General features: G+C 57.5%; 1 protein-coding gene across 1 annotated transcript; it reads left to right on the top strand.

The window, feature by feature from the left end:
- Positions 1-2,561: 2,561 nt before the first annotated feature.
- LRRC47 (leucine rich repeat containing 47) lies at positions 2,562-16,035 on the top strand. Its single transcript, XM_032650207.1, is given in 11 exon segments — positions 2,562-3,010; positions 3,013-3,210; positions 11,026-11,484; positions 12,195-12,311; positions 12,940-13,055; positions 13,519-13,537; positions 13,539-13,596; positions 13,599-13,621; positions 13,877-13,966; positions 14,120-14,270; positions 14,273-16,035. Coding segments are annotated over 11 exon segments (1,743 nt in total). The 5' UTR covers positions 2,562-2,593; the 3' UTR covers positions 14,368-16,035.
- The last annotated feature ends 1,552 nt before the right edge of the window (positions 16,036-17,587 follow it).

The following is a 17,587-nucleotide window of genomic DNA, read 5'->3' as shown; positions in this document are numbered from 1 at the left end:
TTACCAAATTCAGGGATCCTAAATCAAATTACCCGGGAGGCTGGGACCGTGGCAGGAGGGCAAGCACTGCCAGGTGTCCAGGGCCTCCAGCTCCCAGCCTCAGCCGGGTGGAGACATGGTCGGGGACCAGGGCGGGGACAGCGATGGGGACTGAGACTAGGGCAGGGAAGGGGATGGAGAGGGGGTCTGGATGCACCAGCTGCACCCTGCAGGCCGACCAAGCAGCTCGGTGCAGCTGGAGAAGAGATGGCGGTGGCACTGGGGTCTGGCCGCTCTGTCTGCAGTACCAACCTCGGCTGTCTTCACAGACACCACACAGGCATGTATCCCTAGACAAAAGAATCTTGAGTCTGACGTATCTTTAAGCTGTGCACGTGGCATCATACCGCGTGTATCCCGGTGTGAGTTGCTTTCCTCCCTCCCCATCACGACCCTGACCGTCCGTCATTCATGCTGCTGCGTGCTGCTCAGACACGGTCTCCACGTGGTCATGCATGTGAAGAAACGTCTCACAACTTATTATCCATTCTCCTGTTGACGGTCATTGGCTGTTTCCAGTGTTGGCTACTGTAAAACTATTACTAGTCTCATAGCCTGTCAAGATGATGTGTGTTAGCATGAGCTGCTGGACAGCGGCCCAGAAATCTACCACGAGAAACTAAGCAAGACAACACCCAGGTTCCAGGAACCGAAAGCCACTGATATCATGCATGTGTGTACAACCTTCCAAGAAATCACTGAGGAGACCCAGCAGCGCGCAGAGGGCGCGGAAGCCGGCTCAGAAGGCACAGGTGGAAGAGGTCCTAGGGCCCCATTCTCACCTCTCCCGGCCTTGCCGGGGGACAGTCACTGCCTGCCCTTCACAGATGGAACTGGTCACAACAGCAACCGAGACAAAAATCTGTCTTTCCTGTGTGGGGTTATTGGGGCTGACGGGGGCAAAGTCAGGGCAGCACAAAGGCCCTGCTAGAAATAAACATGGTACAGTCACAACGCACTTATAACGCCAGACAGCAAACAACCCGCAAGTACCTCCCACACACAATGACTCCCAGAGGCATGACATGGGGCGAAAGAGGCCCGGCACTGAGAGCCGGCCCTGCACCTTATACACGAAGTGCAAAAACCGGCAAAACTACAATAGGGGGGTCTGGGGGGACTGGTGACCACTGGTTTCTTGTTCTGCGTGATGGCTACACGGATGTGCTCAGTCTGGACAAAATTCACTTATGCTATGTGCACACTTTCTGGATGTACATCACCCTTCAATACAATGTTCAGGAATTTCAAAACAAAATAAAACTGAAAACGCTGCTGGGGTGAGGAGTTACAAACGGGCAGAGAACAGGACAGCCGACCTCAGCGCTATTCCTCCCACCCTCCTCCTCCAAACAGCCCTGATTAGTGCGTCCTAACACATGGAAACGATCTGATCCCTGGCAGTCTCTCAACCTCGCGTACCCAACAGAACACGTGGGGAGCTTGTAAAACCCCCATGCCCGTGCTGCAGCCCAGCCTGTTAGGCCGGAATCTCTGGACCAGGGACTGGGGCATCAGTCACTCGTAACTTCCTGGTGATTCCAATACACAAATCACTAACCTCTAAAAGAAAGAAAGAAAAAAAAAAAAAAAAACCGTGCACCGTATGCTTGTTAAAAACCAGCAAGAAGACTTAATGCAAGATTGCAGCAGGGGAGTGAACTCAACTCTGAATACAGGGCGGCTGGGGGGTTATAGCCACAGGGCAGGGAGAGGGAGCCAGCGGATGGGAAATTACGAAGAGGAGCTTGGTTAGGTTTTTGAAGGGTAGAAGACGATGCCACCCCGAAATATGACTAGTTGTTCAGATCATACCACCCAGAAATGAACCACCTCGGTATACTGACTATTCTGAGCTGTGTGCTCTTGGAAATCTGTAAACGCAGCGAGAGGTTTGTCTGAACTCCCCTTCTGCCTAAACACATGCTCCCAAAGGAACTCAATCGTCAGAGACGCCCTCCCGGGAGCGCACCGTCCAGGGAAGACGGGCTCATCCCCGGAGGGACTAGAAGTGATAACACACCCGTTGTCACACGGTCCTTCCGCCCGTCTGTCCTCTTAAGGACCGTTCATCTCCCCTAAGAAGCACTCATCTCCTCCCCCTTCCCCTTCAGACGGCGTTTAGCCTGAATTCTAGGCCACCTGGGAGTCACCACGTTCCCGGGCGTCTCCCTCAGGTCCGTGAGCCGGACGCGTCCGCAGACTCGCTCTCCGGCCTTGTCTTAGGGGCTCGGCCGAGACCACAGAGCACGGCGTGCGGGGCCGTCCCCGCTGCTCCCCAACATCCTCGCGGGCAGGAAGACTCAGCCGGAGGCCCAGCACTCACGGCCCTACGTGGGCCTGGGCGCTCCGGGAGCCCACCCACACGACCCCAGGTGAGGACCCCAACCCCGCCGGCGACGGCCTCGAGCCACACCCCACCGGGCTCCTCAATGGCCCTCGCTGAGGCGCTCTAGCGTCCGCGCAGCTCTCGACGACTCCTTCCGGCCCATACCGGAAGTGGCTCCGCGTGCCCCGGAAGCGCCCCGGCAGGGGCTGCGGGAGCGGCGGCGCGATGGCGGCTGCGGCGGTGTCGGAGGCCTGGCCGGAGCTGGAGCTGGCGGAGCGGGAGCGGCGGCGGGAGCTGCTGCTGACCGGGCCCGGGCTGGAACAGCGGGTGCGCGCGGCGGGCGGGCGGCTGCCGCCGCGGCTCTTCACGCTGCCGCTGCTGCACTACCTGGAGGTGAGCGGCTGCGGCAGCCTGCGCGAGCCGGGCCCGGGCCTGGCTCAGGGCCTCCCGCAGCTGCACAGCCTCGTGCTGCGGCGCAACGCGCTGGGGCCCGGCCTGAGCCCTGAGCTCGGCCCGCTGCCCGCGCTGCGCGTGCTCGACCTGTCAGGCAACGCGCTGGAGGCGCTGCCGCCGGGCCAGGGCCTCGGCCCCCGCCGAGCCGCCGGCTTCCCGCAGCTGCAGAGCCTCAACCTCAGTGGCAACACCGGCTGCGCGAGCTGCCCGCCGACCTGGCGCGCTGCGCGCCGCGCCTGCAGACCCTCAACCTCACCGGCAACCGCCTGGACGCCTTCCCCGCCGCGCTCTTCCGCCCCGGCGCGCTGCCGCTGCTCAGCGAACTGGCGGCCGCCGACAACTGCCTCCGGGAGCTCAGCCCGGAAATCGCCCACCTGGCCTCGCTCAAGGTCAGCGGTCAGCGGGGCGGGCGGGGCGGGCCCTGTGGTAGCCACGGACGGGGGTCTCCTCCCGGTGCCGAGCCGTCCCAACTCGGCCGGGAAGGGCCACCCCAGCGTCGGTATCTCTGAGAAGCCGGCCCACCCCGGGTCCCCTCGCACTAGCCTGGCCTCCGTCCTCGGGTGGTCCTCTCGGCTCGCCCCGCACACTCTGCTCACAACTGGGCTTTAACATGCAACACACTGTTTCGTGATCGTGGGACTAACTGGGCTTCCCGCTCAGGTCGGAAGCAGGTCAACAGCAGGGATGGGTGTCTAAATTTTTGCATCTCCAAATGTTTGTGAAAGGACTGGGTGAGCCCTGTGCGTGGGGCCACCCAGGCAGGACGTGGAGATGTGAAATGACGGGAATTTGCGTAAGGCCACGCGTGTGATTTCACATGTGATAGTTCACTTGACCCCAACAACGGCTTTCCAAGGCAGGGGTGGTTATTCCTGTCTTACAGAAGGCCGGAAGGGGTTTCCCAAAGTACATAGCAAATAGGTTGGGGTTTTGTCTAGGCTTTCTTGTTTACGGACCGGACTGCTTGTTTATTTTATTCATCCGGGAACCCCAGGTCCCAACTCGGGACAAGGGCCCAGTAAGTCTGTTGAGGAAGAGAATAGAGGACAGGAGTTGCGGTGACCATGGCCTAAATCCAGTCTAGAGGCTCCTGTCTTTAAAGAGGCAGGCCTCTGTTTCTTCCTCCTTATTGCCATCCTTTTATGCAGACTTTTTTTTTATATACAGTAGGTTCTTATTATCTATTTTATACATATTAGTGTATATATGTCAATGCCCAATATCCCAGTTCATCCCACCCACCCACCCACCTGCTTTCCCCCCTTGGTGTCCATACGTTTGTTCTCTACATCTGTGTCTACTTCTGCCTTGCAAATCGGTTCGTCTGTACCATTTTTCTGGTTTCCCCATATATGCGTTAACATACGATATTTGTTTTTCTCTTTCTGACTTACTTCACTCTGTATGACAGTCTCTAGATCCATCCACGTCTCAACAAATGACTCAATTTCATTCCTTTTCATGGCTGAGTAATATTCCATTGTATATATATGTACCACATCTTCTTTATCCATTCCTCTGTTGATGCGCATTTGGGTTGCTTCCATGTCCTGGCTGTTGTAAACAGTGCTGCAGTGAACATTGGGGTGCGTGTGTCTTTTGAATTATGGTTTTTTTCAGGGTATATGCCCAGTTGTGGGATTGCTGGGTCGTATGGTAGTTGTGTTTTTAGTTTTTTAAGGAACCTGCATACTGTTCTCCATAGTGGCTGTACCAATTTACGTTCCCACCAGCAGTGCAAGAGGGTTCCCTTTTCTCCACACCCTCTCCAGCATTTGTTGTTTGTAGATTTTCTGATGATGCCCATTCTGACTGGTGTGAGGTGATAGCTCATTGTAGTTTTGATTTGCATTTCTCTAATAATTAGTGATGTTGAGCAGCTTTTCATGTGCTTCTTGGCCATCTGTATGTCCTCTTTGGAGAAATGTCTGTTTAGGTCTTCTGCCCATTTTTTTATTGGTTGTTTGTTTTTTTAATATTGAGGCTGCATGAGCTGTTTATATATTTTGGAGATTAATCCTTTGTCCATTGATTCGTTTGCAAATATTTTTTCCCATTCTGAGGGTTGCCTTTTCGTCTTGTTTGTAGTATCCTTTGCTTTGCAAAAGATTTTAAGTTTCATTAGGTCCCATTTGTTTTATTTTTGTTTTTATTGCCATTACTCTAGGAGGTGGATCAAAAAAGATCTTGCTGTGATTTATGTCAAGGAGTGTTCTTTTTGTGTTTTTCCTCTGAGAGTTTTATAGTTTCCCGTCTTAAATTTAGGTCTCTAATCCAGTTTGAGTTTATTTTTGTGAATGGTGTTAGGGAGTATTCTAATTTAATTCTTTTACATGTAGCTGTCCAATTTTTCCAACACCACTTACTGAAGAGACTGTCTTTTCCCCATTGTATAGTCTTGCCTTCTTGTCATAGATTAGTTGACTATAGGTGTGTGGGTTTATCTCTGGGCTTTCTGTCCTGTTCCATTGATCTGTATTTCTGTTTTGTGCCAGTACCATACTGTCTTGATTACTGTAGCTTTGTAGTATAGTCTGAAGTCAGGTAGCCTGATCCTCCAGCTCCGTTTTTTCCCCTCAAGATTCCTTTGGCTATTCTGGGTCTTTTATGTTCTCCATACAAATTTAAGATTTTTTGTTCTAGTTCTGTAAAAAAAAAAATGCCGTTGGTAATTTGATAGGGATTGCATTGAATCTGTAGATTGCTTTGGGTAGTATAGTCATTTTCACAATATTGATTCTTCTAATCCAAGAACATGGTATATCTCTCCATCTGTTTGTGTCTTCTTTGATTTCTTTCATCAGTGTCTTATAGTTTTCTGAGTACAGGTCTTTTACTTCCTTAGGTAGGTTTATTCCTGGGTGTTTTTATTCTTTTGTTGGAATGGTGAATGGGATTGTTTCCTTAATTTCTCTTTCTGGTCTTTCACTGTTAGTGTATAGGAGTGCAAGAGATTTTTGTGCATTAATTTTGTATCCTGCAGCTTTACCAAATTCATTGATGAGCTCTAGTAGTTTTCTGGTGGCACCTTTAGGATTATCTATGTATAGTATGTCATGTGCAACAGTGAGAGTTTTACTTCTTCTTTTCCAATTTGTATTCCTTTTATTTCTTTTTCTTCTCTGATTGCTGTGGCTAGGACTTCCAAAACTTTGTTGAATAATAGTGGTGAGAGTGGACATCCTTGTCTTGTTCCTGATCTTAGAGGAAATGCTTTCAGTTCTTCACCATTGAGAACGATGTCTGCTGTGGGTCTGTTGTATGTGGCCTTTATGATGTTGAGGTAGGTTCCCAATGCACTTCTTTAAAACAATGAAACGCGTGTGCAGTTGAGCAGCTGACCTCTTTGCAGCGGGAATTACTCTTAAGATGTCGCCAGCTCATTTTACAGATGTCTTTATGTCAGGGTGTATCTCTTTGCAGCGGGAATTACTCTTGAGATGTCGCCAACTCATTTACAGATGTCTTTATGTCAGGGTGTATCTCTTTGCAGCGGAATTACTCTTGAGATGTCGCAACTCATTTTACAGATGTCTTTATGTCAGGGTGTATCTGTGTGTGTGTTTATAGTTAAGAGAAACAGGAGGCCACCCTGCAGAGTGACACGTGCTAACTGGCATTTCCAGGAAGAAGCTGTGGGCGACGACTCCTGGGATGCTGGTCCCAGGGCTGTAGCTTCCCTTCAGGGCTGTGGTGTGACACATGATACAAGCCCTTTCTACTCCATCACCTGTTTCATACGTCTCTTTGTTTCCCAGAAGGTAGATGTACCAAATGTGTAGGTTAACATAGCGTCATGTGAGTGTACCGTTTTTATATTTTTCTTCCAATCTGTAACGTCTTAGCAGTATTCAAGTTTGGGTTTTGTTTTGTTTTGTTAATGTTCTGTAGTACCTCTGGGTGCCCGCCCAGTAAAGTCGCCTTTATTGTGTCCAGAACACCCTCATTCAGGTGAAAGAGAATGTCTTGCTCAGTCCCCCCTCGCCCGGTCCATCCTGTTCCCCATTTTTAGTCTTCCATCGATCTCTTTCACATGAAGAGACCTGTTTCTCGGAGAGTGTCATGTCAGAGCTACTTGGAATCCCTTTTGGACTTAGATGTCCTTTGGGGGCCTTTCCTAATATGATGCCTTCACGAGGAACGGCTGCTAGAACTGGGTGAAGCAGCATTGCTCCACACCCTGGCGCTCCGAGGACAGAGGTGTTCTCTGTCCTTCCTGTGAGGTGGGGGGACAGCGGGAGTCGGACAGCTGCGCTGGGAACCAGAAAGTGTGGGTTCAGCTCAGTGTCTTGTAGCGGCGCCCTGGGCTCCTGCCCATCTCCTCCCCTCTGAGCATGACCACGGTGCCATGAAGAAAGCGCGGTGATAGCACTGGTGCGGGTCCTCTGCGGCCGCATCGCCGCGCCAAGGCTGTGACTTAACACAGCAGTCGTTTCATTTGCTCACGGTTCTTCACTGTGGGCCGGCCCAGCTGGACGGCTGCTGCCTTGCCGTTGATCACTCGTGTGGCTGCGGTCAGCTGCCGTGGGCTCAGGGCCAGGCTCAGCTGGCGTGGCTGGCGTGGCTGACTCCTCTCTCCACGTCATCTTGGGACGTCTCCCGTCCCCGCCGGGTAGTCTGACCTCTCACGTGGCGGCTCAGGGCTCCTTGGAGCACAAGGGCAGGAGCTGCCAGGCCTTCCTGAGGCACAGACCTGGACCTAGCAGCCCGCCACATCCACTGCAACCTGCTGATTCAGTAAGTAGAGCTCAGTCTGGAGTTGTGGGAGATGCCACACAAGGAGGTGAATACCTGGAGGCGTGGTTCTGTAGGGGCCACCAAGGTGACAGCACACAGGCCCCTGCTTGTCCCACTCACCTCCCAGTCGGGAGACAGCAAATGAGAGCTCCTTGGTGCCACTTCCCCTGGGAGCCGTGAAGGTCGGACCCTCTTCCCCACTGCAGCTGCCGGGGACAAGGAAGCTGAAGGGGGAGCTGTCCTTCCCTCCCCAGTGAACTGCCTGGAGAGCTGGCTTCACCACTGTCCTGACCCCATACCCACTCAGCTGGGCTTCTCCCCGCTGGGGTTCTGTTACCCGTGGGGTTCAGCTGCAGGGCTGTGATGCTCCAAGGATGCCCTCATTGTAAGTGACCATTACCCAGGCCCGTGGCACTGCCACCAGGGACTGCTGGAGGGACGGGCAGGCCAGATGTGCCCCCAGGTTTATGAACTGTTCCGGGACGGCACGTTCGTCAGCTGAAGGGCCGCGGCACTCAGGGTTGCTCCAGCCCTGCCAGGAGCTGTGCCCACTCATGTCGTCTGGTGTCGCTCACTTATGGGACTCCTCCCATAATCACATTTCACAGGGAAGTGGAACTTTGACCATGAAACCTTTGTCCAGTGACGAAAAACTGATTTAAAAAATCCTTCCATCTTATTTTCTCAGTTGCTGTTGGAGATGGTGGGTTCAGGTCCCCTCGGCCTGGTCACCATCAACTGGAACAGAAGGGTCCTTCCACACCCCCAGGGGTAGAGTGTGTGTCTGTAGGGTCTCACAACCAGGGATTTAGGGTCCCTTCCCTGCAGCTCGGCCCAGCAGTCGAGTCACAGTCTAGGGTCAGAGGCTGGCCCTGCCTGGCCGGTGTCACTATTGTGTTACCTACAGGGAGGGAGTGCCTGGGTGTCTTCTGGGCAGGTGCCTGGAGGCCCTCCACGTGCACTCAATTCACTTCATTCTCCCTTCGGCGATTGTGGGTTTCCCGCCCCCGCCCCCTGCCCTGCGCAGTTTTACGCCATCCAGACAGCAATTCAGCCGCAGGCTCTCCCTCTGGCACTCACGCTCCTGCCGTGAAACCCGTGGACTCCACTCCCCATTGGACCTGCGGCTCTGTGTGCCTGGCGGCGGGTGGCGTGTCCTGCTCTGGGGTCCGCTTTGAACTCGTCGGTGGTCTTCCTGCCTCTGCTGGACATGGCACCCCCAGAGCCCTGTCTGCTGCCTGCCCTTGCTCCCCGTTTGTCTCCCGCAGGGCCCCGGGGCAGGTCCTGGGCTGCTGCCGCTGCCCTCTGCTCCGAAATGCCCAGTGTTTGGCGATCGCGGCCCCTGACAGACCCCCGCCCCAGTACCCCTGCACCTTCCGAGGAGACCACCTCAGCAGGCTGCTGGCCTGACACTGCTCTGGTTGGGGCTGGGGGCCACCCTCCCCCACTCTTGCTGCCTTTCCTCTGCTGCTCTTTGTGGGTCTCTTCCTCGTGGAGACACAGACCTTCCACCCGCGGCGGCTGTGTTTTCACGCTGCAGTGAGAGTTGCCAGTGGAGTTCACCCTCTTGAGACTCCAAGCTGGGTGTGCAGGTCCAAACCCAACCTTGAAATGCCAGCCCTGGTCTGCTGTTCACAGCCTGCCCGTGGGCGGGGGCCCGGTTCCTCTGGCCCGGGCCAGGCTGAGTGCACACAGGGTTACCTGGTCTAGGTGGCCCCAGCCCGTCCTCCCGTCCAGGTGCGTTCTGACACCTGGGCGTGTCCTGGAGGAGCAGCTCTGTAGCCCTGGGCTCAGCACTGGCTGTTGCTGAGGCCACCAGTCAGCAGTGAGCTAGGCGGCCAGGAGACCCCAGGCTGGGGTGCAGGGGGCACCGCCAGGTCCTGTGCACGGGTGGGTGGGTGTGTGCGTGAGCATGGGTGGGGGGCAGGACACAGAGAAGCCTGGAAGGGTCACGCTTCAGCCCATCTGCCCGCCTGTCCAGTCTCACCTGAGAGCGGGGAGAGGCCTGGAGAGGCACCAAATGGTGACAGGTGTGTGACGTCCGGTTAACCCACAGCCCGCGTGACCACTGATTGCTTGGTCGCCAGTGGTGACTGGAGACCGTGTCAGGCTCACCTTCTCTTTCTCCATTTCTGGGTCGACTGCAGGATCAAAGTCTGCTCTGCAGTTGCTCCCTCCCTCCCGAGCCTCCGGTCCTGCTGCGCGGAGGCTCCTCTGTCACCCTCTGTCGGCCACCCACCTGCCACACTCCTCCTCCACCCTGGTTCTTCCGGCCTCGCAGCAGCCTGACTGCTGAGCCAGAGTTTCCTTCATAACCGGGGTTTGTGAAGCTCCCTTAAAACCACCCTCTGTGCCAGCCACACCAGACAGAATCTTGTGGATAGTCAGGGCCCCTGCCCCCCCTTCCCAGCTGGTGACAAATCTGCCACCCGCTGTGGCCCAGCTGTAGTCATTCGGGGCCGAGGTGTCCCTGTCAGGACCAGGACTCCTCGCTAGCCACGCTGCTGTGGGCGCTGCTCCCTGGGTGCGAGGAGGGGCCTGCCCGAGCGCTCCCGGATCTGCAGCCCCTGGGGAGGCTCCTGCCGCCCGTCACTGCCTCGCTGTCCAAATGCCAGTCCCCTGTGCTTACTCCCACCAAACCAGATTATAGGGTTTCTCCCCAGGCTCCATGTGAGGTCCAAGCGAAGCCGAACGGGGCCCATCCAGAGCTTGCCACGGGCCCTGGAGGAGAACGAGGAAGAAGCCGTTTACTTGCAGGGCTGCGTGCCGCCTGGGCCTCCTGGGAGGGGCCCTGTCCTCCTTACCACCAGCCGAGTCCCTCCCGCGGCACAGGACCCTGCCCTCTGCCCACCACGTGAGGTGGCCACTTGGCCCGTTTCCACCGCGTCAGCGACGTCACAGAAGGTTCCTTTTCACGGGCCGCAGGGTTTCACCAACCTCCTTATGGCGCAGGAGCAGTAGACCCCACTCCCTCCTCCCGCGTCACCGCCTAGGGCCCAGGACCGTCCCAGCGTTGACGCTGATTCGCTGTCTGTCACGCGCACGCAGGATACGAGAGAGCACGAGAGCTCGTGCTGCGTTACTCTTGCTCTGTTCTTGCTTTTTTGCTCATTTAATTAAAGACGTCTCAGCGCTACTTTGTGGGGAACCTGTTTCTCATGTAAAGTCCTTATTTGTTTATAACCAGACATTCCCCGCGTTCCTTGTTGTCCTTTTTCCCTCTAACGTAACCATCTATGGGAAATTCTGCCGTGGTTGTTACTACGGGGACACGGTGGTCAAGCAGCACAGGCAAGACCAGCACTTCACAGAGGCGACTGGCAGTCCACTCGCGCCTCTCCTCCGAGGAGCCCGGGTCACTGCATCCGTGCTGGGCGCTGGGCTGGGGGAGGGGCGTGGGGCTGAGGCGGGGCAGGCGGCAGGAGGGCGGGGCCCGGGGGTCTGATGCGTCCTGGTCTCCCTCGCAGACGCTGGACCTGTCCAACAACCAGCTGAGTGAGATCCCAGCAGAGCTGGCCGACTGCCCCAGGCTCAAGGACATCAACTTCCGGGGGAACAGGCTGCGGGACAAGCGCCTGGAGAAGATGGTCAGCGGCTGCCAGACCAGGTCCATCTTGGAGTACCTGCGTGCTGGGGGCCGCGGGGGCTGCCGGAGCCGGGGCAAGACCGAGGGCCCCGACAGGGAGGAGGCGCGGAGGAAGCGGCGGGAGCGGAGGAAGAGGGAGTGCGGCGAGGGCGAGGAGGCGTGGGTGGACGAGGCCAGCCGGCTGCTGCTGCGGGTCCTGCACGTGGCCGAGAACCCGGCCCCGCTGACGGTCAGGGTGAGCCCCGGGGTCGGGGACGTGCGGCCCTTCATCGTGGGCGCCGTGGTGCGGGGCATGGACCTGCAGCCCGGGAATGCGCTCAAGCGCTTCCTCTCCTCCCAGGTGGGTGCCCGCGGCCGCGATGGGGGCGGGGAGGACGGGCCGTGGGCGGGGCGACCACCGCTCCTGCCGGGCGCCTCGGCCGGGCCCGGGTGGGGTGGGGTGGGGAGGGGACCCGGCGCAGTCAGCGTCCCTTAGTCTCTGCTGTGCGCGTGGGTTTCTGACTTCCGCAATAGGTGACATGTTCAGTGTCACGTGAGTGTTAAAATCGTCAGCTCTTGCCAACGTGTTCTTGGGTGACTTGTTTAGTTTTTGTGAAGTTTCAGCTAGACAAACTCAGAGTTTGTTCTTCTGTGAAGTCTGCCCAGCTTTTAAAGCAAAAAGCACATCCTTGCACGTGGGCAACCCCGAGCGTGGCCTGCGGGGCTGAGGCTGTACGTGCATGCGGGGAGGAAGCCAAGCCAGGAGCTCAGAACTGGGAGATCAGTGTTTTGGAGGAAACGCTTGCTGGGGTTGTTTTCCTTTTGAAGTCACACATCTGTTTATTCAGTCATCAGTTTCAGCTCGAGACGGGTTCTTTGAAGTCTCAAGCATTGCACAGTAGAGTTAGGGCAGAAGAAATTCTGCTGATAAGCAGATACCAGCTTTCCAGCGGAGGTTCCACGAAATAAATACTTGGCTGGGGAGGCTGCTCCGGGGGCGCTGGGGTGGCGGGGGCTTGCCCTCCGGCCTTGGCATGCTGAGCTCTGCCTGCCCTTGAACTTGTATTGCAGACAAAGCTGCACGAGGACCTTTGTGAGAAGAGGACGGTGGCCACCATCGCAACCCACGACCTCAGAGCCATCCGGGGGCCCCTGCTGTATGCCACCCGCCCCCCAGAAGACCTCAGGGTGAGGCCACGCATCCCGGTGTTTGCAGTTTGAGTGTTCCTTGTGTGTTTTTCAAAAAATACACATGCAGGTGGTTGAGTCAGACCATTTTGGCTAGAATCTGGCCCTTTTCTGCCCCAGCAGGAACATAAAATAAAGCAGGTTGTGCTGACAGTTCCTTTCAAAAGTAAACTCATCAAAGGAGGTGGTGATTTTGAAAGTGGTTTCCTTCACCTGCTCGCTAACTTTTAACCAGAAATTGTGGTTTATATCCCAGTCGCAAACGCCCTGATCTGAGGTTGACCGCAGTGTGAGTTCTGCCAAGGCCCCGCTCCTGGTCTCTTGGGTTCCGCATGAGGCACCTTGGGCCCCCGGTGGAGGAGTGTTCCCAGGGGGCTGGCTCCGGCCGCTGGCCCCATCTCTTCCCTCGGCCTCCTCAGAACCACAGGCGTGGAGCCGCCGGCTGTGCATTAGGCGGGTTTCAGATTCAGCCCCGGGGTGACCTCTGAAGGCACAGTATATCTGCACGTGACATGGGGACAGCCTCTATCCTCAGCCCGCTGGACGTCCGCCTGGAGGACTGTCAGCTCTCAGAAGCCTCCCGCTGGGACCCCCAGCGACGGGCCAACGTGCGGTGTCCACCCCGTAGATCGTCCCCTTGGGGCGCCGGGAAGTCAAGGCCAAGGACCTGGTGCGGCAGCTGCAGCTGGAGGCGGAGGAGCACAGGAAGCAGAAGAAGAGGCAGAACGTGTCGGGCCTGCACAGGTGGGGCCCCTTTCATCAGCCGTGCCATTGCGGCGCTCCCGCAGCTGCCCCAAACTCGGGAGACCTCCCCAGCGTTCGTTCACTCTCCTCTCGGGTTCTTGGGTGGGGGCGGCGGGGGGGCGGGGGGAAGGATCCACCGTGGCCCCGTGTCACGTGGCTTCAGAGAAGCAGGTGCCAGGAGTGCAGGCCTTGTGTTGTCTCAGAGGGGGGCCCTCGGCATGTCCACCAGGTGCGCAGGGAGAGCGCACCACGGATGAGGGGCAGCCAGGCCTGCTGTACTTGATCCAGGGTCAGGCTCGGCTGGCTCGGGCGCCGAGGAGGCCTCGCGGAACATCTCCTCTGAATTGCTTGTGTCACGTGCCCTTGACCTGACACCTACTGTGTGCAGAGAACTGCGATTCGTCCACTCACCTTTAGGTGTGTTTCCACAGCTGTGCCTGTTATCGGTATTCTTCTCACCCAGGTACCTTCACCTGCTGGACGGGAAGGGAGCATTACCCGTGCCTCGTGGATGCAAACGGCGACGTGATTTCTTTCCCGCCATAACAAACAGCGAGAAGACGAAGGTGGTGGTGCCAGCATCTGGCACCTTTGAGACCGCGTCACGTGTCGTGTTCACGCGTGTGGCTGTGTGTGCTCGCTGCCGACCATGACTCGCCACGTGTGCCGCACCCCGGTGTCTGTCTCCCCTCAGGCGGGCGACAGTCCAGATTTGTGTGACACCGTCTTACAGGGTTTTGTGCAGATTAGACCTTGCAGTTGCTGGGGTCTGCTTGTGATAACTTGATTCTTTCCTGAAATCTGTCTAATTTCTGTTGAAGATTAAGAAAACCACTTGTGACCTGTTTCTGGAAGTGACGAGCGCCACCAGCCTGCAGATTTGCAAGGACATCATGGATGCCCTCATCCTGGTGAGCGTCCTGCCCCGCCCATCCTGCCCACCGAGGCTCTGGCCCCACGGGACAGACGGCGCGTCCGCTGCCCTTTGCCATCTGGGTGACGGCAGCCTGTCTTCCCTGGGTTGCCTCTAATCTCTCAGTTGAAAAGATATTTTTCATTTGCAGAAAATGGCAGAAATCAACAAGTACACTTTGGAAAACAAAGACGAAGGTTCCCTCTCCGACCACGAAGTCGATGCCATTCCTGGACAAGTCCCGGGCCCCAGGGCGACTCCCGGTGCTGAGCAGGCCGGGAGCACCCCGCTGGTGGTGGAGCAGGTCGGGTGGTGGATGAGGAGGGCCACCTGAAGGTGGTGTATCCGTCCAAGACGGACCTGGACCTCGCCGCCGCCCATGTGACTGTGCTCCGCTGACAGCCGGGCCACTGCCTCAGGCTGCCAGGGAGGCACTGTCAGGCGCACTGGCTCTGCAGGGCTTCCGTGTGGTCATATTGAATTATTCCTTCACCATCGGTAGTTTGTAAGATATATGCATTCTCTGTTCAGTTTTCCAGTCGATTCTGTCGTAGGGGGTGCCACGCTGACATGCGCTCAAGTCATTTCACCTTCACAGCACCGAATTGAGTCTGCCAGTGCTTTTCATGAAATCACTTGAATATTGGAACTAACTGCTCACAGGGTTCTGAAATCATGTAGCCACACAGCAAATCACTGTATTCACAGGGGGAAAGGACACTGTAATTGGGTGTGAATATTTAGTTCTAAGTTGAGAGGCTGAACGACGTGCATTTTGCCGAGCTGCACGGTTATTTTTCTACGACACGATGTCTTCTGAAATCCTACAGTTCCAGCACTGCAGCTTAGAAATGTGGGGTGTCCATGGTTTCCAGTTGTTATAAACCGTAATCTTTTTATAAAACATTTTTTAAACGTGACCTTAGAATTGGCAAAAATCATTTTTCTTACTGCTGCTGTAGATGCTTTGGGGTGGGAGGCAGGGCATCCGGGAGCGATGGCCCAACTCGCCTGCTGCACTGGCCGGACTTCGGGAGGGCAGGGTGTCAGTCGACTAAACCAGCACCAGGGCCGTGAGGTGTCACACCTGCGTCTGGAGGTCAGTGTGCAGCTTTCCCACTGCAAAACAGCTTCCATGCTCAGACAGGGCGGTCAACCGTCGTCAGCTTGCTCCAGGACCTGGGTGGCGGTGACTGGAGGAGGCATGGGGAGTTTGATGCCAGGAATCATGGAGCGTGTGCCGGACAAGGGGGTCTCAGCATCTGGCATTCTAGGTATTTCCAGCTCTGAGTCGGCAGTTCACTGACCTCACTGCTCCAGGAGCAGCCGGCACAGGAAAAACCGACCCGCCAGCTTTTTCTTGTTGAGTGAACGCGTGTTCCATGGTCTTTGACCTGCAAAGGACAGTTTATGTGTTTTGTCAAAATGACAGGCGGCTGGCAGGCATGTGCGAGAGCCCCCCCCCCGGACCCAGGCATGTAGCGGTCAGAGCCAGACCCACGTGAGGCCCACACCCCACACGCCGGGCCTGCTGTACAACCACGTGGGTTCCCCAGGGCCCGGCCAGCCCTCCTCGAAGGACATGGCGGGGCTGCCTTGACACCTACCTGACCCAGCTCTCCGGTCACTGCCAGGGCTGCCCTTTGTCGGCCCTGGGGCAGCCGTGCCTAACTGGGCTGAGTGGACACCAGGTGACGGTGTTCCCCAAACCTACCTGACATCTGGGTGCATTGGTGGCTCAGGGTTGTCACTTCATGACCCTCGGGCCATCAAGGCCACAGATGCTGCGGCTGACGTGGGCGTGGGCGTCACGGCGAAGCCCTGCTGGGAGCTCCGGGTTGGGGCCGCAGCTGAGCTGCCCTCTTGGCACCAGGCTGTGGCTTCGGCGGCCGCGTGGCACCAGGTCTGGGGCGCCTTGATGTTGGGGAGCAGCCGGCCCTGCTGCTCTTCTCTGGTGCAGTTTGATTCCGTGTGAGGTTTGGAAACGTATTCAACTTAGAGCAGAAAACCGCTTTGACGTTTCTTTTCTTTGTCAACCGACCCTCTAATAAAAACATTTAGAAGGAACATCGCGGTTCCTTCCACGTGAGTCCTTCCTGGGATTTCTGGAGATGCGTGTTGGAAGTGTCTGTGGGGAAGCTGAGGACCTGGGACCCTCTTGCCAGCAAAGAGTGAGAGGCAGTTATCTCCTGTCACTCGGGCCTGGCCCAGAGAAGCTGCTGCCCTTGATCCCTGGGTCCTGGGCACCTGCTCCTGTAGCATCACCAGGTGGACCCCACCCCGGGGCTTTCCCAAAGGGGTCAAGTTCCTGGGACCCGCTTCCAGCAGACCACCCCAATCCTGAACCTCCTGTGGGAGAGGAGGGCAAGGGTCCTGTCCTGTCCTCTCCCAACCCTCCCAGGGCTGTCGGGACGCCACCTCCACTCCGGCCACTCGGGTCCAGCTGGGGCCCCGGGGCATGTCTCTCTGAGGTGGCCCGTGTTGGGGAGTGTGCCCCACGTGCCCCTGCCTGTAGCCCCCCACCTGCATGGGCCAGGCATCCGGTGCCAGTAGGGCCTGGGGCAGGGGGCGCTGCGCATCCCCCAGGCTCTGGGCTGGTGCACCCAGCTCTCCATGCTGTGACCTGCTTGGCCGTGGGGCACACAGGGCGTGGCCAGCCAGATCCAGGCCAGACCCCAGCACCGTCCACGGCCCACGGCCACCCGTAAGGTTCCCCCCGGTCCTGGGGAGCAGGCTTCGTGAGGACCCTGGGCGTCACCCAGCGGTGCCGGGCTGAGCCGGACAGGCTCCGAGGTTCACTTCCTCTTCCCCCCGCCTCCCGCTGCTGGCTGCCCCTCCTTGCTCCGTCCCAGTCACATGTGACCTGTCCATCGCAGACCTGCCCCTCACCAGGGGCTACTTGGGGAATGCGGCCCTGGAGCCGAAGAGACCTCGGAGGGAGTGGGGGGCAGGGGCAGCGGGGGCCCCTCCCTCCTCCCTCTGTCCCGCGCCCTCGCTCCACTCCTGGCCGAGGCTGCACTGGGCCTCGGGGAGGGTCAGCCCTTGCACCTCCAGCGACGACCGCCGACTGCTGAGAGCCCCCGGAGGCCACGCAGCCAGGCCAGTGACCCCTGCCCACCTCCCCACACCCTCCACCGTCCTGAGATGGCCAGAGGGGACTCCAACTGGGGTGCTAGGCTGAGGCCCCCTCCCTGGCTGTGGCCAAGCAGGTGGGGGCAGAGTCTCTCAGGAGACAGGTGCTGAGGCGCAGAGACCAGGGCGGCTGGGACAGACCCTCCACCACTGCCCTTAACCTGTTTGCCCTGCCCCCTGCCCCACAGCAGGCCCTGCTGAAGCACCGCTGCTGGGAGACCGCAGCCCAGCAGCGGGCTCAGAGCCAGGGATCACCTAGGTGGTGCAGCCCCACCTCACGCCCGCCCGGCCCGGGCAGACTTGCAGTGGGCCCGCTGTGCCCTAGGCCAGTCCCGTGGGGTCTCTGCCCTCCCTGCCAGCTCGGCCTCTGACACCCAGGTTTGCTATGAGCCATAGGGATCCTGACTGTCCCTCGTCTCCTGCCCTCAGTTCTGGGCAGTTCTGGGGTGAGGACCAATTCCCTAAGAAGGTGTTTCTGGCAAGGGGT

This window comes from Phocoena sinus, chromosome 1 (genome assembly GCF_008692025.1).
Source record: "Phocoena sinus isolate mPhoSin1 chromosome 1, mPhoSin1.pri, whole genome shotgun sequence".
Taxonomy (NCBI): Eukaryota; Metazoa; Chordata; class Mammalia; order Artiodactyla; family Phocoenidae; genus Phocoena; species Phocoena sinus.
Note: the sequence above shows the minus strand (reverse complement) of the source record. Positions and strands in the feature narration are given on the sequence as shown.